Raw genomic sequence first — 25,355 nt, 5'->3', positions numbered from 1 at the left:
CTTAAGTCATTCCAAGAAAAAAGGACAGTGCATCCTGCCTGTGTTGTGGCATCACTAGAATCAGGCTGTGTCTTGAAATCAGCCATGATGCTTAAGGGCACACATGTTGGCAGGTCTGCTGAGTTCCCACTGTGGATACAGTCAAGCATCTACAAATTTGAGGACAGTGGCCTAAGTTCCCACCCTAGAAGAGATACTTCAAAGTCCTGCTGTAGCCCCTAAACATGCATGGACAGCTGACAGCCAAGCACTGGGCTGGAGCATGCTGCGTGGTAAGCTACAGGACCCGGTGACAGAAATGATGTAACCTGCATGGAGGCAGGTACCATGCTTAGAGTTTGCTCCAATGTCTACCAAAGTTAAAAGAAATTTCCACAGACACCACATGCCTCCAACTCACTAGTCCCATCATTCTAGTAACTTAGAATCTTTTATAGATAGATACATAGGTAGATGTGAACATATTGACTGGTAGTATTTATATGAGTAACTATACTTACATTTACAAATTTATATAAAATACAAATATAAGAGATCAATATTTACCATTTCTACCATGCAATACATGATAAAGAGAGACTGTTTTCCAAGAGAAGGGAAAGCAAACAGAACTGAGATGTCAAGTAGAAACTTAACAGTTAATTCCTTCATAACTACAGTTCTCAAATAATGTTAATGTAATTGCCATTTATTCATGATCTTATTACACAGTCATCAACAGAGACTTGGGAAATACATACACTCTGTGTAAACTGCCTTTAATAAAAGCAATTAGACAGTTGAATATTGTTCATTACCACCTATGGATACAGGGACATCTGGTGGACGATACCATTATTCAGTATTTATGTATGTATTTTCACTGGACATTTTCCTCCAAAAATCCACCAAGTACAAATTCAATCTATTAAATGGCATACACATAAGAAGTACTGCATATTTTTATATTGCTAAGTGACCTTTGACATATACACCTTACAATAACTCAATCTTAAATTAATATTTACTTCAGGTGAGAATTTTTCTGTTGTCTTTGAGCAGACATTAATTTAGTTTATTTTAGTTACCACCCGTGGTAAATGTGAACCTTTTCAAAACAAAAATGTATTTTTGTTTATAACACTATCAAAATTAGCAAAATCCAGTGTTGGACTTTAAAGTATATTTTGGTTCCAAATTTAAATGAGATTTTCAGAAATCGCTTCTATCATAATTTAATTCCAAATCTGTAAGTAGATGGGTGTACATGCTTTGTAATAATCCCCACAGCACCTGGAATCCAGAAGTCTGCAAAGCACCATAAAAGCAAGGCAACCCTATACCAACAGCAGGAATATTCTCGAGTTGGGTTTTCTAGCTCAGCACAAGCAAATAAGCAAAAAAAGCTTAGAAATACTTGCAGTGAACCACAGCAGTTATTTGCCATGAATAAAATAAATATTTTTTAAAAAAACAACCAAACAGACCAAAATATCTGACTAAAAACCAGAGCTGAGGACACCTGCCATACTGTCACAATATACAGTGAGAAGATTCACACTACAGTTCAAGAACATGTCTGCTAATCCACAGAATTACCAGAGATCTGGTAACAGAAGGGCCCTGGGCAAAAAAGGAATGTGCACAGCAGAGGGGAAGACTATCAAGGGAACCAAAGAGAAGTCTGGACTAATATGTAAAAATGGAGAGAGGAAAAAGAGATGAGTAAAATGGTTTGAGGCTACAAGACTGAAGGAATGAGCAGAAGTCACTGAGGAGAAGAAAGACAAAGGTGAAGGTGACTGAAAAACAAAGGCAAGCCTTTGGTAGCCTCAAGTAATGGGTGGCACTGAAGAGATGTAAAAAGGCAGGTAGCACAGTAGAGCATGAGAAGAATGAGAAGGTGTGAGAAGAAGAAACTGAGTGCACAGGCAGTGTGCAGAAGACCAGTGCAGCACTCTAAGGTGAAAAGCATAGCTTCACCTCCAGGAGCTATATGGGGACATGAGCAAAGAAGACGAATATGCTATTTAAAGTATTTTTCCAAGTTTGAATTTAATATGAGAGATTTGGGGTAAGATTATCTGTCTTATCACCTCCTGAAACCCAAACACGTTTGTTTTTTTTAAAAAAAAAGAAAGAAAGAAAAAAAAAAAGACAAGGGTTGGATGAAGATGAGATTAAAGGATTTATATGACTTGCATACAGCACGTTCAGAGGAGCAGATGAAAGAACAGAACCATAAGGGACTGTGTAAATGGATAGTAAAACAAATGTCTTAAGTATGCACTACAAACTAGGTATCTTAGCGGCAAGAACTCCAGCAAACTTATTACAGGAATGAAAGGATAAAAAAGGGTAGAGAATACCATATGGTAAGCACCAAATGGTTAGCCAAAATAGAAAATGATAAGGAGAAAAGGAAGGATGTATGAAAACTGTGGCAATGCTCTTCTGAATAATTGCTTTTGAATATGTTACATGCCTGACTAAATAGAGACAAATACAAGTTTTATACTGGACAATATAAGCCATATCAAGCAGTTAGGGCTTTTATTCTCCTAAGATTCACATCATTTCACATCAGTAGCATTAGGCTGTAAGTCCCATCAGAAAATATAATTCAGGAACAAATGAACGATGCAAAAGTAATGTAGTGCAACTTTGGCTGAAATTATTGTCTCGTTGTCATTATGATTTTAACTAAATGACTCCAGATTATACATAGAGAATTTTACAGCACTTCTATGGATAGTAAGTGATATTTCCAAACAGAGAATAATGGAGTGTGCTAGATTCACCACTCTGAAGTTTTATGCATGCCTTTCTGTTTATGTAACCTGCCTGGCATTGCCTCTGAAAACCAGTTTCTGCCTCCTCATTTTACCAGATAAAGCACATGGACTGCAGGTAGTATTACCACCCTGTACAGAAATACTTGTCTGCATTTTTACTTTAGAGTGTTTCCTTCAACTGTTTTTTTTTCTCTAGCAAGTATGCAGAAACTCCCTGCTATCTAGGTTGTATGAGAACTCAGTATAACCTTATCAGGATAATCAGAGTTGAGGCTCACACTGATACATTGCCTCCTGATTTTGTACAAGCTGTTAGCCAAGTAACAGCTAAGAATAGCTCCTTTCTCCAGCTCCCATCCCCAGAATTTATTAAAATTGTGAATTTTATACTGCTGAGAAATAATACATTGCTCATAATCTCAGTAAGGGCCAACCTGCTGAAGAACTGAAGAAGATTGATTTACTTCAGAATACAAAACAGCTCTGTGGTTAGAGCTTTATATTGGCTATGGGAGACCTCAGATCAAGTCCCTAATCTGAGGGATCTGCTTCAGAATAAAGAATTATTGCTTTGTCCTCCACATGCCACATGATTAATTGAATGACTAGACTTCCAGACAAACCTTTTTACGCCAACACCATAGATTCCAAATAATGAAATAAAAATTGATCTGGAAACGAGAGTGAGCATTTAATTGTCTACAAGAGACTTGTCCTTCTGGAACTTATATATATCAAAGGCCAGACCAATCTTAAGTGCAATGAAAACACTCGCTTGCATAAGCCTGTCTCAAGTCTAACAAAAAAATGTAAAGACACCAAAAAACTTGACTTGGATGATTTAACTACTTTCCTCCTTGTGACTCTTGACTCCTACTAGGATGTGGCAGAAGAGATACTGGAACCTGAGCGTCCATTGTAGCTCTATGCCTTGAGCATTGATCTTGTCCACTTGCAATGCATGACTCCCATTTCCTCCTTACCTTCCAATTAACATGTCTAAATAGTCCCATTTTATGCCAGTTAATTTATTTTTTTCCCCTCAAAATCTTACCTCAAACCTCAAAATTCTTCAAAAAGGAAGTTTGTTTTCAGGATACTTTTGCCTTGAGTTTTTGACTGAGAAGACTTCATTTCAGAGGTTCTTGATCAGCCTCCTTGTACAGCTGAATTGCTACAGGGAATGGGTAATCTTCTCCCTAACTAATAAGCTGTTAGAGAGGTAGTCGGCAGCTGATGTGATATTGAAGTGAAGGCATTTTTGTATTGCATCAGTCTCAAAATAATTTTGAAAGAAGTCTACAATTAGAGACAAGGAAAGAAAAAGAAAGCCAAAGATAGAGGCAGAGAGTCAGTCAGCCTTCAAGCAGAGTAAGATGTAACTTATATGTTAAAGTAGACAAGCCAAGAAAATAAATTACTATGTATTGGAGCCAAAGATTATAGTAAATGCCCTTCTATTACAACTGAAGAAACAATGATAGCAGTAACATAGCCAAGAGAGCAAAGATCAATAGCAGCAGAGCAACAGATGGAGAGGGTTATAACAACACTAAGACAACAAAGAACAGCTAGCAGCCCTTGCCAAACTTACACAACTGTGTTTGGCAAAGGCTGGGATCACTGGGACTGTCAATGCACAAGACATTAATAAGGCTGCAGTGACTGAACAGTTCTTTCAAGAAGCAGATATGTACTTCTGAAGAATTAAATTTCTTCAGCGATCAATCAAAACAGATGAATGTGCAGCATGCCAGAAGTACAGGTCTTTGTTTAAAGAATCTTACCTTTAATGAAAAGAATTTATAGGGCTTTTGTCATAACAGATGAGGATTGGTCAACTGGCAGCCAATAAGGCAAACAGGGCATTCCTAGCCTCTAGGAAAGCCTACAGCTGTAAGCCAAGCCAGTTTTATGGTCCACAGACAGTGGTAGAAAGCAAAAGTGAATTTAATCTGGGCTAAGAGAAAGCATTGCCAAATGCTGAACACACCTGGCTGGCCAACTAAACAAACTGGTACCATTACAGAAGAAAAAAGATCAATTACATGAGAATGAGAGAAGGGGTTTCACTGTGGGTAGGACAGTTGGGAACATCTAAGTCTGGCCTAGAAATACACTCCCTGGCCTAGAAATGCAGTCAGTGGTCAGTTGCCCTTGGATTTTAGTTTAATGTTGCATGAGCGTGGAGACACTAAAGCTGCCCTTAAGCAGCAGTAGCTCAGAGTCAGGAGGATAAGGTAACTCAGCACTGACACTGGTGCTCCTCATGTGCTGCAACACATTCCCTGGCACTGGGACTCCAGGGGACTTTTTGGTTAGAGACTGCCACCTCCAAGTGTTGATGCTAGGCCTCAGCTAGCAAGATAGATATGAACTAACTTTGTGTCTGGTACATCTGCATTATGATCTTACTACGTAATATCGTTATATTGTTACATTACACTATGACATGTTATTTTCATTATCCCTAACAGCCCCTAGTCCCTCACTTTGAATAACAGAGAATTCATTATAAAAATATCCTACTCTTAACATCTGGACAGAAATAAATATGATCCCTGAAAATAAGCTGCCTATCTCTACTTTTTTTTAGCATATATGTCACCTCCACAAAGATGTGCTATTCATAGTGAATATTATTTTAACACTGAATGTTTTCTGGTTTTTGAATCAATATCATAAATCCAGCTTTTTTTTTTTTTTTTTCCTGAAATATTTTATTAAAACAAGTCTGATCATTTTGACAGAGACATACCTCTTTGGCAGAGTAATCTTGTAGCTTAAGTCTCACATTAATTTCAGCATATATGTTATGCTCTCATTTTATATGATCAATGCAAAAAGTTTATTTTGGTCATCTTCTTAATCAGATTAGACTCCAGGAAGGAAACTAATAAGGGTGATAAAAAGAGAGCTTAAATTAGTATGCTTAAATACAATAAAAGTTAAAATAAAAAAGGAAAAAGGTATTTTCTGTAGTGTTCCCTTGTCTGTACTGGCATGAATGAACTGGCTAACAAGGGTGATCTAAATCTCTGCCTTTGAAAGAGGAAACAAACTCACTCGCAGTTACTCTAACAACCACCATCTGATGCTTGTTACTGTACCATGCAGCTGCTTGGAGCATTTGGAATCTTTTGACCAAGACAACACTTCAGTCCATAACCACAGCAGCATCCCATCATACTTGCTGGGCAAGTTAAAGTAGCACACAAGAAATTTTCAGTGACCAGAGTAAGACAGTAATTAAAATTTAAAAAAACATGACTAAAGTAGCACTGCTCTGCAAGTATTTTTAATGTATCAGGACCTCAGCCTTCTAAAATTAATTAATGCTTTAATGAAAGTTGTCTGCTATCTAACAAATTTAGTTTTTCTAATATCCAGCTACTCTGGCTTTCAATTAAGACTCAAAGAGCAAAGAAGTGATGAGAAGGGACATCATAAATGATTTATGGATGTCCTACTTTTGTGTATGGTACATTTATTATTCTGCTTAATGTATCCATATGGTTTTCTAATTCATTCATTACTGAAAGCCTCACATTACAGTTATTTCATTAAAGGTTATATCCATTTTCAGGCAGATTCTTAGGAAGCACATTTAAAAATTAAAGCTACAATCAAATTTTTGGTTCAGTGTATGGATTTCAAATTATCTTTCTATTTAATTATTGTCCTATTACCTGTTTCTAGAGGGGCCAGTTATTGTTGGATTTTTAATTTAAAAAAAAAAAAAATAATTTCTTGATCAACATCCAATAGTTTTCTTGCTATTTCATGATCTGGATGATCTTTTAAATTTACAGTTTATGTTTCCTTGCTCTCCCAAATCCACCTACTAGTCTCTTGGTCTACAGAAGTATGTATGCAGCATGCAAGAGAGGTTCTGTTCCTACAGCTAATAATCACCTCCCCTCCTCCCACCCCAGTCATCCTTTAACAGAGTAATTCTACCAGGGTCAATCAAGAAACCCTTAAAAGTATGTTTCTGTCACAGTAGGCAATGGACAATGGGCAGATGGCTTTAACTAGTGTAGCTATAGTTTAAACTGAAAAGAGTGGAAGAAATTGAGTGTTTTTCTTCTTCAAGTTAGTTTCTATTGCCTGTATACACTTTTACTGTGGCTAATTCGGCAGAGCCACAGCACCCTGTACCACCATTCCATAAAAAGTCTATGAGAGAAGTTTGGGGGTCAATGTCTGCTTCATGCTTATTTTTCATCAACGCCTTAAGACAAGGAATATAGTATCTATACTGTTTCAGCTTTACTTTGCCTGAAGAATGCAAAGGCTTTAAGAGTGCAGCATTTCAGGTCACTCTTCCTCTGAACCAGAACATAATTCAATGACCTGTCAGCTCACAAGACCGCCCTACTACAGAACTACATGGAATAGTACCTGAAATTAAACTGTGATAACATGAAATATTTTTTACTACATGAAATTGAAACGTCATGTCTATTTCTAAAGGTTAGCGTCCAGAGCTGTGTTCTTAATTAGACAATACATTATGTGTTCCATGAAGAAAATATATCAGCAACAATCTGGCTAAACAGTGCAGAAAGATGTGTTGCCAGAACACCACAGGACTGTAGCAGAAGTGATCCTTATTTCTTCCAGTGGGTTTTCAAAAAGAAAACAAGATTACTAGCACAATTAGTACCAGCAAAACCATAACCTCATATTTTAAAAACACCAACAGGAAAATGGGCCAACTAATTAAATTAAATACAATCAATGGCATTGTGTAAATCCAGAAAAATTTACTTCAGCATACTGCAAATGTAAAAATCTTTATTTATATTGTCACTGATTTCTACGATACAGTTTATTACACAATGACCGTTCCCACTGAGAATGTATATACCCAGCCAAATCCATATGAAGCAGACATTCCACTATTATTCCCCAACAGCTAATAAAGGCTGAATTTTAAATCTGTTTCAATTCATGTTTGCATAAACATAGATACAACGCATGCTGTCAACCACTTTCCTACACTATTCAATGCCATTATATTAGCATTCTCTATCTACACCCCTGACACTTTCCATGATGCTTCTATCATATACTCAAATGAAAGCACTGTATCCACTACAAGTGTTTTCCACCAGTTTATTGTGGTGCAGAGCCACGTATGAATTAGCTCCATTATAAACTGTCAGTCATAACTGACCTTCAAAGGAAGGACAGTAAAACATTACTTAATGCTTTTAGTGACAAGACAGAGAGACAAAGACTTTGTACTGCTCTGCTTATCTCCCTGAGTTATTCCCCTTTCCATGAACCATTTCAGTACTGAGGTGACTGAAAAAAAAATCATTCAGTTGACGGCTTTTAAACTCCAGTATCATCCCAGCCTGTGCATTTATGTCAGAATTCAACATTTATCTTTTGCAAAAGAGATGCCGAAGTGCAGTAACACTTGATCTGTGAAGCATTTTAAAAAGCGTGTTCAAAATATCGTCTCCTGCTACCTAATGTTTCTCTGATTCAAAAAGTCATTGTGTTTTAAAAATACCCTATTACTGTAGTGATGATATTAAAAAAAATAGTTTTTCTTTTTCAAAAGCAAGTTTTATAAGACTTATTATCTAAGGGATTACATACAAGCAGACATTATGAACCATCTATTGAGAAACTTTATAGAAGCTGCCACTTTTAGAAATGATGTCAGAAGTAAAGAACCAAAAGTATTATTCCAGAGGCTGAATTGCCAGATCCAAAAAAACATGGATCTGGAAACACATGCTGTCTTGCTGTCTTTTTATCTGAGTGCCCTTTATCTGCCTTTTAAATGTTATTGCAGGTGACTTGGCGTTTCACAATGAGAGCTCTCTGAGAGGACTAAAAGAACAAAAAAACCCAACCAAACAAAAAGTGCTTCTTCTGTCTTTATTTCTGAAGAGTACCAACACAGCGCATAGATCTATCATGAGAAGTAGTCACTGATTTGTTTATTGGTAGCTCTCATGACCCCAGAAGGGCCATTCTGTCAATTTATGATTTTGGATATCCAGCACGTGTGAGTCCAATGATGGCACCTTGAACTCAGCATGCCAGGAAACTTTCCCTTTCCTTACTCAAATTGAGGAAGTCATAGGTTTCAGCTCACTTTTAAAAGGAAAACAGAACACTGAGAGCAGCATACCAATCTCCTGAACTCCTGCTGAAATACAAGCCCATCTATACCAGTCAGGGTAATGGAGCCACTGTAGCTCCAGCTGGTAAGGAGTGCAAGGCTACCTCCAAGGCAAAATGTGGAAACACCCGAAGTGCAGTTTGAGTATTGTCATAAGGAAGCAAAATTAAGTGCAGGGATGGAAAATTCCCTGTTGCCTAAATCTCTGTGTCTTTTCTCCTGAATTCTTATAGCATGGCACAGAAATGGCACGGAAACCTATTTCAATCAAAGGAATAAATGGGGACATACAATTAATAACAAGGCAGTGGGTTTGTGGTTTTTTTCCCTATTTCAGAGACCAAACAAACACAGACAAGAAATTTCTACTGCATCAGCCCAAGATCAACACTTCTTCAAATTTTCAGTTGGCTGAAACAATGCATTTTGGGTCAAACAAATAATTTCACCTGTGAGTATAAGTGGTACTCTGTACCCCTTAGCTCAGCAACTAGATCACGTGAAATGAGAAAGACTCAGGTTCAGTTTTCTCCTCTCCTCCTTTAGAACTAGGCTTTGAGAGAGGTCTCCCACATTTGGGTATAAAGCTTTTCTCTCACATTTGAGTTCCCCTGCATCTCAGAGATCTTTAAAAAGCTTAAGCAAAAGTGATGGTTTTTTATTTGTCTGCAGCTGTGGCTGAATTCAAACCAATTTCACAAAAAATCTCTGTTTTGCCAAGAAAAATAATAACAAAATTACCAATTAATAAAGATTTTCCTGCAGAACAAAACCCAGCAATTTGGAGAATGGAAAAACATAGGCAGATTCCTTGCTGCTACACACAAGTATCTACTTTATAGCTGAGACTGGTCAGTTATAGGAACATAAAGCTGAAAGAAGTATGGAACAGATGACACCTTCTTACAGTTAAAGTGCACAATGCTAACTGTCAATTAAACTTTAGCCTTTAGTTTAAAAACATAACATGCCTGCTCCTGAAATCCAATTTACATTTAAACTGTGCAGTTTATGAAGAAAACTGACTTCACAAAACATCTTCCCTTCATTAAAGATTGCACGAAAAGGAAAGCTTTCTGACTAAGAGGATCTGGGGAACTGGTGAAAGATATGACTAGCTTTTGTGCAAGTTTAACATCCCACAGAATCGTACAGAAAATAATCCCAAAGTTGCCAGCAGTAAACTAATCAGTTAAAGCAGCGGGTTGCAGAATATCCCATTAACATTCTTTTAACATTTTGCAAGTCAGATGCCAAAAAAGAAGAAAAAAAAAAGCCTTAAAGAGGTTTTAGTGCATGTTACAACCTAATTCAATCTTTCCTGTTTTCCACAAAGATTGACAGCAAACACAATACCATGATAATGGTTCAGTATGCAATTATCCCTGCTGAAGTGCACAGAAGGAAGCTGAAAGCAAATGAGGCCAGCTACTGCAGATTCTCTAGATTTCTTTGTGTAAACAAAATCTAGAATGACAGAGCTGCAGGCTACCAGGTCTATTTGCAAGGCTTGCTGCAGATACGTTATGCCTAGTATAATTACTTAAGAAAGAACTAAGATAATGGTGAGCATCAATCTCTTATTAGAGGGTGGACTTGAGTCTAGAAGCCAAACACTTGGAAGACCTGGTGTTTGGGGTCATGAGGTGAAGCAGAAATGGACACAACAGTGATTACCACACTAAGAAAGAATACTGACTGATATGGCCCACTGTTGTAATCTGTGACTAATAGAACTTGTTAGCAATTCAGCACTGTAATTACAATAAAGTCTTAAAACTTCACTGTCTGTCAGCATAGCACCCATCCTCTGTTGTTCCAAGCATCAGATAAACACATGACCTCGAAATGGAGAGGGACACAGCTGATACCTTACTGGATTTCAAGATCTTACTCTGCAGAAGGCTCCTTTGAGAAGTCACTGCAGAGACATGATTTTTTTTAATGCCTCCTCTCCTTGGCCCAGAGCCAATCCCCCTCTTAAGCTGGCAATAACAGATGTTTAGTGTCAAAAAGTGACATCTGACTTTTTTTACATTTCATAGACAGCTAGCTTGGCTGTTTGCCCTGGCACTGGCTGACCTGCCACTTTATGGACTACTTCTCCTAGCTTGTAACATATTTTTTGCCTTATTCTCACCAGATTTTATAGCTTAATATACTTTCAAAAGTATTTTGATCACCTCTTCACAAGGAATACAGAGGGAGTGAGCTTCAGGTACTTTTACTGAACAATAGGAGTAGGACACAGAGAACTCTCTGAGTCACAACACCAAGTTGCATGCAGTCATGTGCAGTCTTTCTGCACACTGGAAGGTAAATGGCCTTTGGAGTTAATGTGTGAGAGACTCGAGACTGAGACCCCAGGTGAAAAGCAGCTCCTTAGTGACTTCAGTTGTTACAATGCACTGCGACTACATTTAGCTATAGATTGACCTACATATATATGCACCTACGTCTATGCCAGTGAAAATTCGGACATTACCTTACGGGGTGTAATAGGAAGATAAAATTACCATTTTAAAAAACTTCCAAACTGATTGTGGTATAATGTATCACGCAACACGTGATGGAAAGTGGATTGTGCAAGAACAACAACAAACCACTTGCTTCAGAAACGATGCCTGTTGTATTATAAGAACATCCCCAGACTTCTCCATTCCTCTCCTCTCCCTCCCAAATGAACAATCACTTTTGGCCTGTCATCTCCTGAGAACAGTCCTACATTTTTCATTTAATGGATCACTCGCACCTACCAAACTTTCTCACAGACTTCTCTGCATTTTTATCAGACTAAGACAGAAACATTTAAATACAACGTTATGGATTTTTAAGCATGTCCTTACTGGGCCAGCTAGCTGGATGGATGCTGTACCAGCAGGGGCTGCCACAGTATTTGAAAGACAAAGAGTTCCTAACAAAGAGAACTGAAAAAAGGAAAATACTTTATATCAAGGCAAGGTACTCAACATCAGGGAAAAGAGTAGTATGAGATTATGGAAAAACAGTCAGTCAGTGTAGTGAACAGCTCGGGAAAGCTGGAACAGGTTATTAGTGAAAAAACGTTATCAAAGCATCTTATCTTCTTGGGATTCCCAGAAGCCCATTTACCTTCTGGTACACAGAAAGATCACACACAGCTTGGTGCTGTGACGCAGAGGGCTCTCCAAATCCTTCTCGCATTCAGAAAAACTCAATGACTTGAATAAAGGGCATCTTATATTACCAAAATAACAGTGGGAAGAAACACGCATTTTCCATTTAAAGTAATGAAAAAAGCAAATTCCACAGACATTGTCCATTTTTATGAAGAAAAAACTGTATTAAATATCTCCACAAAAATGTATATAGCAAAACTACTTTTTTGGATTGAATGTGACTGGAAGGATGGGGGGATCCCAGCTTTGGATCAAGCTCTCCTCATACAGTTCTTACTGCACTCCAATAAAGTCAGTAGAGGCAATTTCAATGTTCAGAAGAAAATACATTTCGTGGTCTGGTTCCCTTTGGCTGGTCTTTAAAAGGAAGAAGCAATCCTTGCATCAAAAGTAAGTAATGAATGGATACATGAAGGAGGAGAAGATAGGACATCCTGTGTTACTAAAGGAACTTAGAGAGGATATTGCATGTGGAAGCCATGGCTTCACAGAAGACACAAAGAATAAGAAAAATAGACATTTCCAGCAAAAAAAGAAAGTGGTGGGAATAATGAAATAAAATTAAGGAACAAAAAAGGTAGATGAGTTCTGGGCCTTGACACTAGTAATTAAACCTGATGCATCAGAAGACGGAGAACTGATGGAGGAATAAGTTTATACCTGTAAGACCATGCCAGTAAGAAAGCAAGAGATGCTTCTTCTCTGCCTAAGTAATATGAGCACAGTTAGACAAGAGGATATAGCAATACTTGTGAGTTGAATTGGACAAAAGTGTAAAAACAATTCTGCTGTGGTTTCACAGACTCATGTTTTTCAGCTACCCAAAGCCACCCAGAAGCAGCTCACTTACTTGTACTGTGCCTAGATTTGGAAAGGATTTCAACATTATTTCAATATAAAATGTGTTGCTTAAGCTGGAATCAGCTCCAGATTAAGACAGAACTAAATGTACATGTCTGTGTGCGTGTATGAATACATACATATATAAATATATAAGTAGCAAGTGTGCAGCTGGTGCTTAAGCATCCACTATCATCAATAAAAATCTAGTCACTACAGCTATTCAGGCTTAGGGAGATATTCAGCTCATCCTGAAGTAGACATCAAGGCTATGTTCTACTAGTAGGTTAAACGCATCTGATACTGTTCTTTGGCAGTGAGAAAACTGACATGAAAATGGCTCATGTCAGTAACCACATCATCACAACAGGATGGTCACATCTGGTTTGACTATTGGATATGGCCCCTGACCATATCTTAACTCTTTAATTATTCAGAAATTGCTACAGAAAAGTGCCATACCTTAATAGACTACCAACAGGCTATATTTCCACCACCTATACTGAAGCTTGAATACTTACTTAGTGGGTATCTACTTACATGCATCTGTGTGCTTTACTCTCCCATCGAGTCCCCTCTCAAAGCACTAGCAACTGAAGCTCTTGCTTGTGCCCTACAATGTGCTTGAAGGCAGATGGTTCAAACAGTGGTGACAAAACAGATGTACTGGTCTGGCAGAGTTATAGCTCTGAGGCATTGGGCCTTGTACAAAATGCCATGGAAAAGGTAAACAGAAGCTCTGTGTGGCTGTGAATCTCTTATCTTATTGATATTAGCTGACAGAACCTCTAATTAAATCAAGTCAGTTCAGTAACACTCATGTAAAACAAACAAAACTGAAAAGTTGTTTAGGCTCACATATAGTGCTGTGACCAGACATATATTTATATAAGGAGGTGTATAGGAGTAGCAAGGTGTGAAAGGGAAAAACTTGACATATAGAGCAAGTTTATTACCTTTACATTTCTAAAACAATTCACAGGATCCAAGTGAAAAAAAGCATCTGTGGATCTTGGTCCAATCTTCGCACTACACACTTATGTGCCTGAGAGAGACTTTGGACAGGCCAAACTACATCAGGTTACAAAGGATGATGCTTTAGCACCTCCATGAGGTGCTACTTGAGACCTATTCTGAGCTGCAATCATTACTACAAGTCCTTCTGCTTGTCTCCTAAATTCAGCCCTAACTAAATATATATATGTATGTATATATGTATGTTTGGAGTTTTTAACAAGCATGTTAGACAGCAAAATTTTTAATCATAAGTAGTTATCCATAGACTATTTCTGCTTTCCATGTACTGCCTTGACATTAGTGGTGCCCACTTTCAGTATTGGAAACACTTGGAATAAACATAAAAAAACATTAGGAGAGATGGCTCATTTTAATACTGACTCTCTAATATGTTTTATGTATAGCTTTTGAGATCCAAAAGAAACCCATACAAAGAGAAAACTCTCAAGTGTTGCAAAAGAAATTAGGTAATCCCATATGTTAACCAAGCAATTTTCAGATGAGTTGGTCTCAAAGATGAGGCTGAGGGGAGACCTCATCAGTCTCTACAACTACCTGAAATGTCATTGTAGAGAGGCTGGTGCTGGTCTCTTCCCACAGGTAATTAGCAACAGAACAAGAGGGAATGGTTTCAAGCTGAAACAGGGGAGGTTTAGACTGGACATCAGGAAATTTTTTTTCACAGAAAGAGTGGTTAGACACTGGAATAGGCTGCCCAGGGAGGTGGTTGAGTCACCATCCCTGGATGTGTTAAAGAGTCATTTGGATGTGGTGTTGGTAGATATGGGTTAGGGGAGAACTTTGTAGAGTAGGGACGATGGTTGGACTCGGTGATCCCACGTGTCTTTTCCAACCTGAACAGTTCTCTGATTCTATGATTCTACGATTTAGAGAGACAGCTAAAGGGAACATATGGGTAAGCACTAAGGCATTTATAGAACAGTCAAAATGCTTCTAAGAGATCTGGATTGTCCTCACTTCCCTCCACAAACTATGTGCACTGAACACACACACACAAGACAGGAACTTAATATTGTATGACATGATGGAGAGCCTTCAGCTTCATATAAAGCTCACTCTGAGAAAATAAATCTCTCTTCCATCTTAGTGCAAACAGGCACTACAATTTCCCCAGGTTCAGTAAAATTACTTCTTAACATGCATTCTTTATTGAGAGTCACAAACCATCAATTTTTGACACAATACCTGCAGAATTCTTGGCTTCACAGCACTCTGTTGTGTATTGGCAACATTTTGCTTGTCAGATGGTCTAGTTTTTAGTACAAAACGTAACCTTGTAATAATTCCGCATTAGGCATCCATTCAGCCTACCCTTCCATCTCAACCAGGAAGAAAATGCAACTGAATTCACAAATTAGATTGAATTCAGTTTCCTCCTTTCTGCAGAGCTGCAACAGTGTTGATTTATTTAAAAAAATAACCCCCGTTGCTGGCTTTCATACTAAATCACAGTGTGCACTAGTCAAGTAACTGGATTACAGGAAGCATTAACACTAGCGATTGCCCTTTCAAGTTGAGCAACCAACAACATTGCTAAAGGCTGGAACAAAAAGGGTCAGTCAGGGCAAAACAACAAATGTTGCCGCTTGGTCTACATGATAAAATCCGAAAAGCAGCATCAAGCAGTAAGTGCTAGTTGGAAACAAAGAGATAGAGAGAGAGATACATGCATTCAAAACAAAACAGACTCCCTTGGCAATGTCATTAATATTGCTGTCTATTTAATGTGAAATGCAAGAGGGAGAAACCAAACATTACAGTGCAGAGACCTGGAAGGAGCAGGGCTGTGCTTGGATTATGGCAACTACCCTGCTGTGGGACAGCTGCCCTTTGGAGGAAGACAACTTCAAAATTTCTCATTGTGGGATTAGTCCAGTGAGCTGTCTGACTCTCAGACTTTGGCTTTAAAACATATGCTTCCCCAAAGGCTTTTTCTGAAAGGATGACATTAAAAGCAAACCAATAATGCTGTCCTTCAATACATCCAGAGATAGCTGAAGATCCCAAACGACAAACAGCTTTCATGTCATGATTAGCTCATGCTGTTATGCACCCCCTTAAAGCACATATGGTTCTCAGCCAGAACAGAAGGCTTCAGAGCAGCAGCTCCATCTTAGAAATGCAGTAGGAAAGCTTCAGACCGAGGTCACTTAATGAGAACTTAATATAGATTTAATAGATTTTATTTTTTTTATGTGACTGCCAATTGAAAATCTGCCTCATTTAGCTTTTAATGCAGGCACAGAGCCAGTCAGCTAAAGTCAGGGTAGCCCCTGAATATTTTGAAGGGTTCTTCCATTGAAAGTTGAAGACTGTGGGTCTCCAAAAGTGTACAAAGCTCTACTTAAACCTTAATTTCCACTGATTTGGATACTACATACAACTGAAACTAGTCCACTGACTGTACTAGCCATCTAACCTCAAATTAGGTGGTCTTGTTCATGTGGGATGCAACAAGACCAGAGCACATCTTTTTGAGCCTAGTTCTCTAAAGTATTTCTTAACTGTTAAAAATGTAATGTTAGACTAATAAAAATTACTACCTTTTTCTTTTTTTTCTGATCATTGTGTCACTAGCCTTTACTGCATCTGGTGCACTCATGAGGGCAGATCTCTAGAGGTACCAAAAGTATGAGGAACTCATACATGATTCTGAAACATTTTTTGTGTTGACATGTCCCAGTGTTGTATGCTCTGCCTTCTTTCCTTGTTTGTAAAGGCCTTTCTTGTTTAATCTAGCATCTTCTGTACAGAGTAATTTACAGAATTAGGCAAATAGATGCTGATTGTAATTAGTCACATCCTTTCAGTTGAATCTTTTTTTGTTCAGTCTAATGAGTGGGTGAGCCATTATGAATGGTTGTTCTTCCCTCCAGGAAGAAGAAGGATGAGCCCCCAGAATGAAATGGGGCTCTCTATGCAACAGGATGAGGCATCCACTGGTGCAAAGGGTGAGGATGCAGCAGGGTGGCATTGGCATACATGCCCTCCCCACTGCAGGAGGAAGCACTACCATCACACCTTTGAGAATGGGAAAGATCACAACACATGATTAGATGAACGAGGAGCATCCCAGAAGGAGCGCATACGTATTACACCAACATAGTTCTTTGCAAGAAACAGGCTTGTTTTCAAACAGCTACGTAAGCCTAGCGGTGGATTCACTGGAGAAACAGAGTGAACTAACCCTTTAAAATCTCTGTGCCTCTGTTGAATTGTTTCCTAAAATACATTTTCTTGTGCCCTATGCAGAACAAGTTTAAAATACATCCAGCAAAAAGCAGTGCAAATACCTATCAAGACAACAGGATTAAAGGCATTTGAGGCAAGGGTAAGTTTTTGCCTACAGAGAGAGAGAGAAGGTCGTGTTCTGCACTAGTTCATCAGATTGCTTGTTGATCATGGTGAGGCTATGAGCTTCAAGACATGTGGTCATTACTTAGTTTTAAATGCTCAGCCAGGCAGTGGATTATGAACTTTGGGTATCTCACGTTATAATCTATGTCTATATCTATCCACAGGTATATTCATTCACAAAACAACTCCAGAACTCAAGAAAAAAGGCACTTACCACAACAATAACATTCGCTGAAGGAATAGGAAGATTTTCCACTTCCAAATCTGGACCAGTCATAGCCAACAGATTGAGGGATGGGTCGTAGGCAGGTCTGGGGAAGGTTGATTTAACAACTATTGCAGGGTGTGGCTTGCTTCTTTTGGTGTAAAAGGAAGAATCAAAATTTTGTTTGGCATTCTTGTAACTGTCTGTATCCAGACTTTTCTCCACACTCTGCACATGGTGATAAATAAACACAGGTTTCCCACTCCTTCGCTGATGAATTGCCAAAAAGTGGTCATTGTCTCCAGAAAAGCAGCCTGAAGAAAAAGGAGAATAATTTTAGAATGTTTCTTTTGGATATTTCAGAGACAGCTCTGGGACCTTGATGAGCCCTTTGGGTTCTGCAACATTTTGAAAGAATATTTGCAGAATGCAAGAATTCCCTTAAAATCCCACAATGCAAATTCTGTAGCAATAGCTTGATAACACTATAGAGAGCCTACCAAGTACGCGAAGTGTATCACATTCTTAAACTCACTTTTACAGGGCTTTAAAAAATGCTTTTTATACTTCCAGAGAGGGTTACGTTTAGAAAATGTTGTGCAAAAGCAGAGCATATGTTGAGCAAATCCAACTTTTGTATTGGCATCACCTCCAATAGGAAAATATACAGGGTCCACTTTCTGATTTATTTAATCAGCCAGTAATACCGAAGATGAGAATTGCTGTGATTATCTTTTATACTGGGGGGTTGAACTAGATGACCTTTAGAGGTTCCTTCCAACACAAGTCATTTTATGATTCTATATATGAGAACCTGAGGACAAAAGGCCAAGAACCAGATCCAAAACTCAGACACAAACACATAAGAAAGAGAAGAAAGGTAAAGCTCAGATGTCTAAGTCCATAATCACAATTTTGCGCTTCCAGTTTGGCTGCCAATTACTGCTTAGATCGGGAGGCTTTATAGTCTCTTGTGCCACCTCCTGTTATGACCCCATCTGCAGCCAAGAACTGCCTGGGCAGTCAGTGAAGCACCTGGCTCTCTGCAGAGGAGATGCTGGTATGTGGATTCAGCCATACCTTGCATATCTTGGTGTTGAGTGCAAGAACTGTTTCACATTATATGCTTTTAACAAACTCTGTATTAGTAAAAAATAAGTCTTCTCTTGATAGGAAAAATACTTCCTAATGATGCCTATATAAAAGGAACCAGAACTAAAGGGCATGACTGGGTTTTTTTCTTGGTTTTGATTTGGTTTTGTTTGGTTTGTTGTTTGTTTTTGTTTTTGTTTTTTTTAATGGATGAAAGCTCCTTAATATACAGTTACTTTGTGAAGAACAGAACAGCTACAACAGCCCAGTTCACCTCTCATTCCTGAAGACAGACTGTACCTCTGAGCAGAAAAATAGGTAATGATCAGCTCCTTTATAGATAACAAAGTAAATTAAGCCAATCACCTCTTAGAAGAACACCCTAAGAAACCCACTGTGGTACAAAAGGGACTTTATGTTCAAAGAAAAGTGAATCCAGAGAACTCACTCTGATCAGCCCAGAATTTCCTCTTCAAAAACTGTTGGAGCTAATGGTAATATTGAATTTGTGTACTGGTTTTTAGTTTAAACAAAGAATTAAAAATATCAATGTTATTTTAATTCTCATAATGAACTGTGAAGAACAGCTCAGAACCAACAACATGTTTTAATTCAGGTTGAACAAGAAATAATTTTGTTCTATTCAAACTAATTTTTGCCTCTCATTCTTTTGCTTCTGTAAGCAAATCAAAATAATCAGACATTTGCACAGCTCTACCCAGTGCCCTTAGGAGATTTTGGAGTAGGTAATTACATTCTGTTGACCTAATTTCCTCATGAAATTTTGGTTAGGAAAATCAAGGACAATACCTTATCTGTGCTATAGTATTACTATGCATCATTGGGGAATGCATTATGTACCAAAAAGGTCCATTTCAGCAGGTGGTGAAGCAATTCCTAACATCATAAGCAGAAAATCAACAGGAAGATGACAGAACACAGAATCCTGCATTTTGCAGTACCCTTAGAGATCCTCCCGGTATAAAGGATGACGTTAAACCTAAGGCTGTTCTTTTCAAATGGTAAAAAAAACCTCCAAACACTGACAATTTTCTAGATGACCACTGAGGTCACGCGTACAGCTGTTGTCAGGTTTTGACTGAGAAGATGACTGAGAGAAAAAAAAAAAAAGAGAAACTGCAGAGTAAAGTCTTAGAGGTAGCTGAATTCCTAAGCTTGTTAAGCTTGCTGGGATCTCATTAAGCTTTGGTGGGGCTGGCTTCATTGATTAAATCCTGAGGGTTGGTCTTACCTAGCAATTTAGAGTTGCTTGAATGGTAAAATAAAAACAAGGAAACATCAGCACTTCTAGTAGTCACCTGCTTCTCATAGTCACCTCTTTACTGAATTTATTTTCATGTCTCCTTCACAGACACTCGGTATGCCAAAACTGATCATGAATAACATACAGGAATGAAACTACAGACACATTTGGTGTCTGTGGTTCCTCTTTGCTTCCTTCATTCCTACTCCATTGTTTTTGAGGGAATCAAAACCACTGTACTTCTCCCAGAATTTTTATATTGCACTTCCTACCACCTTAATATTACAAAGTACCTTTTTATTTAATTTATTTCTACTGAAAGAAGCAGAAAAAAAGTAATATAATTAAACATTAGACCAAATTCTTCACTGAATAATTTTATGGTAAAGCCCAAGTATGACTTCAGAGATAATTCTGACTGAATCCAGAGCAACACAGAAAAACCTGAACGCTTGTCTTGTTTTTGATAAAATATTGATAAAACAATAGTTAAAGGAACCTTCTGAAAAGCTCGCCTGCTTATGAATCTCAGTACTTTTAAACTGCAGTATCACCATTTCTCACTAAACCCCAGCAGGCTCACTTCCATTAGAATGCTAAAAATCACCTTGGTAACACAGGTCACAGCATCACAGATTCACAGAATCGTTGGAGTCGGAAGGGACCTCTGGAGAGCATCTAGTCCAACCCCTCTCTGAAAGCAGGATTGCCTAGAGCACATTACTCAGGGCTGCATCCAGGCAGGTTTTGAATATCTACAGAGAAGGAGACTCCACAACCTCCCTGTTCCAGTGCTTTGTCACCCTCATACTAAAGAAGTTTTTCCTCATGTTCAGATGGAACTTCCTGTGTTCCAGTTTGTGCCCGTTGCCCCTTGGCCTTTCACCAGGCACTACCAAAAAGAGTCTGGCTCCATCTTCCTTAGACCCACTCTTTAGATATTTATACACATTGATAAGGTCTCCTCTCAGTCTTCTCCTCTCCAGGCTAAACAGGTCCCAACAGCAGATTCAACACATGATCCATCACAGACGATTTTAGAGATGGACAACCAAATATACTTTGGTAATGGCCCATCCTGCAGAACGGAGAAATTGACAGGTCTAATTACACTACATACTCTCTGTACTCATGCAAATCTATTTTTACCAGCTGACAGGGGCCAAGTTCAAATATGTTCCAAGAAAAGTACTAGGCTGAACTTGGTTTCCTAAGAAGTCCACATAGTCCCAGTAGCTTAAGCAGGTTACAGACAATTACAGTGCTCCATGTGAAAAACTTCATTGATCTTGGTAGACTCTGGATAAGGCCCTAACCAAGATCAGACTTTGGCTTCCAGACTGCTATGGATGCCTCAGGTCACCCTAACAAATGGGCAACCCTTGATACTGCAGGGGAACCTAAAGTTTCCTCTCAATCCGATGAAGGGGGAAAATATTCCTTCTTCATCCTCAAGCTTCAGCTCTGAACACAAACAGTATACACCTATGAGACACTCACACTTCTGCTACACATCACCTTTAAATAAATATTGCTGGTCTCCAACCCTTAAACAAGAGAAGGCAGGGATTCCTGTACCAAGTTTTGCACTTATACAGAAAAAGCAAATATTCCTCTGTGGCCCCTGAGGAAACCATGAGAAGCTATGAAGAACTGAAGCACCCCAGTATCATAGTGTCTTTTAAGCTTCAGATATCCCAACATACACGGAAATGCATAAAATGGGGCTTAGCACAAGGCTCAAAAATTAGGATTCCTAGAATTATCTCTTCCATAAGCTTAGTAAACTTGATCCTAAAGTGAATGTTTATATTCCACTCACACTACCCTGTTTAACTCTATTTCAGAATGCAGAGCTATTAATGACTAACTTGTAATATTTACCCAGTGCTGGTATCACCCTTTAACTGAAATTATTTTATTCCTTCTCCTAGAATTGCCTCCACTCCAGTGTATGCACAAAGAATTGTAGTTTATTCTGCCTTGGTATTGAGAAGAACAGCCTAGATGTTCAGAATGTGTCTCCATGTTATGTCCTCTATTAAAAAAGATGCTGATTCTTTATCTATTTCAGCTAAGTATAGTTATTTTTATGTCAATGGAAAATTACGTCATTATTTGTTCCAAAATGAACAATAATCTGTGGCTACTTTCAAACTCAGAAGTTTTTAGCAGCAGGTTTGTATCAGCCTTTGCTCCTGAAAGAAAGCCTACCTTCCTTCATCTAGATCTCCTCATGTAGTAAGCATTCCTTTTCCTTTTAGTAACTTAAGCTGCACTGTGACTTCTTACTGGTATGATTTATTGATTCTTTCTTCCATTTCTTCTGTCTGTACAATGTCACAATGGATCAACACTCTTTTTCTTAGGCTCTGGCTACTTCTTACTCTGTTCTTTCCTGCTGTTTGACTTTTTCTTCTTCCTTGCAGCTGCTTTTCCTTAGATTTCTTTTTTAACAAGAAAGTCTTGTCTTGATCTTGCTCGCATGTTCCTCCAGTGTAACTCACACTCTTGAATTTAGCATCTCTTGTTCAACAGTATTGTCCTTCCTTAAAATCTTAGATTATCTTTAACTGCATTTCCAGTCCCTGAAATGTTGCTTCTAGAATCTCTACCAACTGAAACACTTCATCTATTAATAAAGTGCAACAAGAAGCTCCAGAGTGATGTAGAATGTATATTTTCTCATCTTGAACATCTTCACTGTTTGTGCGAATTTCAGGATTGCTATCATTGCCACAAGTTGCCATCTTTGTCTTCCTCTTTCCTGGGAAGGAAAATTGGAAAAATCCCCACAAAACTCTGTTCTGCTGGTTCCAGCTGTTCTGCTTGCTGGTTCCAACTATGCATTCACTTCATGTTCTTAGTTGTCTGCAGAAACATAGATGACTCTAACAAAAAAATCCAATCTACAGAAAAACTATGGATAATGGCTCTACGTAGAAGTCCATGTGAAGTACTGAGATGGCCCCAATATACAGAAAGCACAAAATTTTCGTGTAGTAATAGATGAGTAAGTCACAAAAATGCTCAATACCACGCACTGCTGAGCCTGTCTTATTCCACAAATGTGTTACATTTGCAGAAATGAAATCTTATAATAAATAGTAAATCTGAGATGAAAGATGTTGCAGGCAAATTTGACTGTCCCCGTTGGCCTCTGCTTAACAGAGATCTCTAGACTCTGTTGGTGCCCTGGATAGTCTCAGACAGTTGACATTTTATTTTAAAGCAACCTACCAGGAAATTGTTAGACCCTCAAATCCGAAATACCTCCTCTTTCTCTAAGCTATACAGATAAAAAACTTAAAGATAGCCAAGATCTATTGATAAGCCAGTAACACCATAGCACAGCTTTCTCTTTTAAAAACATAAAAATATCATAGCTTTACAGATTTTTACCTCACATCCTCTAGAGCCAGAAACCAGAGCTTTATTTGACTGGAAAAGGAGAGTCCCAGTACATTCTTTTGTAAACCTGACAGGGCCTAGATAACAGCATTTAAAGTTTTGATGTCTGTCTGGAAAAATAATTTGAAGTCATTGCCTCAAGTCTCATTATTTGTTTTAATCTCAACAAATTAGATTCATAAAAAAGTATGCTCCTCAACTTTTCTATTTTCTGTAACGAGAGGTATACTGTATATTTACTATTTTTAAGTAGTCCGGTCAGCCCAAATCCATTGATGTGCTACACCTGATTAGTAAGTAAAATGCACAAGTGAAAACCGACAGTGCATACGTTTTAAAACTCACACTTAATACTATAACTAGCACTACAATAACACTGAAGTCTCTATAGTTACAGATGTCTTGGTATATTACACAGCTTTAGATTTTCATGCTAACAGTATGGAAATTGGAGAAAAAAGGCAGAAAATGTAGAGTAATTTCATAAGGGAAAACCTGCTGAAACTTGACCGGTTTCAAAGATTAGTTTAAATCAAATGCAATTTAAGTCACAGTATTTAAAGCTGTTGCTAAATCATTTCTCATTTTCAGTAAAAAGGTTTAATAAACTTTGGTAATTAAATTTTGACCCCTAAGCTCCACATGCTTTTTTTCTTTCTGTTTAGCTCACCACTCTAAAATATGCTCTTTGTCCCGTACAGCCTTTCTCCTCAACCTATAAACTGGCCTCAGACTCTGGACAGGCTTGATCTTTATCATCTCTTGCATGAAGTTTCATCTCTTCTTGAACAGCCACCAGAGCAGAGTTTGCAATTATCTTTGGTCTATATAAGGGCTAGCCATTTATAGTCATGGATCTAACTCTCAGGAGTCCTGATGACAAAGATACAGAGGCAAATGCAAACTACTGGTAATTCCTAGACATTGGATAAACACTTGTATATGTTTAGAATATCTGCATCTTCTCTGGGCTGTGAGGTTGTCCCTTTTGCTTCAGGCAATGGGACCATGCTTCAGCTGCGACTTTAAAAGATACTAAAGTCTGCTTTATCCCTATTTTATCTATTTTACCAGAAAAAAAACCCCAAAACATATAAAGAAGAATCAACATATTTGGTGGGAAATAAAAATGTTTTATATTATGCTGAAAGCACAAATGAAAACAGAAGCTGACTGGAGGCAATATGCCTTGCATCTTCTACTGTCTAGTTAACAGCATGTCTTATTGTCAGCAAAGAAGTACATCTATCAAATCTAAATTTCATTAGGATAGGCTATGTAGTTTTAGCCAAACACAAATTACTACTTAACTTTAGCAAGATGGATGAAGAATTATTACCAATAAAATGCAGTTAAATAATGGCAAAAATATGACTTCACTATTAGCTGGACAACAGAAGATACTTTTAAAAGGTCAGTCAAACCAGGCAAATTCGAAAAAGAAAAAATACTGATCCACTTGCCGGTTTTGTAGCATATGCATGAAACAGCATTGAAAGTTTTGGAATGGACAAAAAATTTACCTGGAAAAATACTTTCCCTCATATAACAGTCCTTGTAGCAGAAGGACTTGGAGGCTGTGACACCAGAGCTAAGTAAGCACAGAACAGAGCACTCATAAAAACTTGGAAAAAATATTTTTATTTGCCCTTAAACAACATGTTCAGAACTTTTTATCAAATTAAAAAAAATTCAGATAAAATCAATTTGTACAAAATGTGTGTGTGTATGTCTGCAGGTGCATATCCAAATTGGTTTTCTCTGTGTGTGTGAGTGAGTGAGAATATCCCCAAGAGAGAGAGGGAGTACATGCAAGGGGGAGGGGGTGAGCGAGAGAGAGATGTTTGCGAGGAATTTTCTTCCTTTTCTAATAAGCAATCTCCTGAAAATAGAAACAACTGCAAATTCATTTTTTGCTGAATTTGTTGTTTTCAGTATGGAAAAAAAAAAATGCTCTGGCCAAAAATAGCCACAGCTACAGCACAAGTGGTATCTTTTTCAAAAAAGACACTTTGCGGCTCATTTTATGGGCCTGTTGCCTGATGTGTCAATAATGAAACTGGATACC

At 38.1% G+C, this 25,355-nt stretch overlaps 1 protein-coding gene across 3 annotated transcripts in view; it reads right to left on the bottom strand.

Moving 5' to 3' along the window:
- The window catches only part of PTPRR (protein tyrosine phosphatase receptor type R), a 145,534-nt gene that overhangs the window by 115,180 nt on the left and 4,999 nt on the right, over nt 1-25,355 (bottom strand). For all 3 annotated transcript variants that reach the window (XM_051639420.1, XM_051639393.1, XM_051639382.1), the window contains one exon: nt 17,530-17,834. In XM_051639420.1, the coding sequence (XP_051495380.1) occupies nt 17,530-17,592 (63 nt within the window). In that variant the 5' untranslated portion in view covers nt 17,593-17,834. The remainder of the gene's footprint in view (nt 1-17,529; nt 17,835-25,355) is intronic.

Source organism: Apus apus, chromosome 1, assembly GCF_020740795.1.
Source record: "Apus apus isolate bApuApu2 chromosome 1, bApuApu2.pri.cur, whole genome shotgun sequence".
NCBI lineage: Eukaryota > Metazoa > Chordata > Aves > Apodiformes > Apodidae > Apus > Apus apus.
This window is presented reverse-complemented; position numbering and strand designations above follow the sequence as displayed.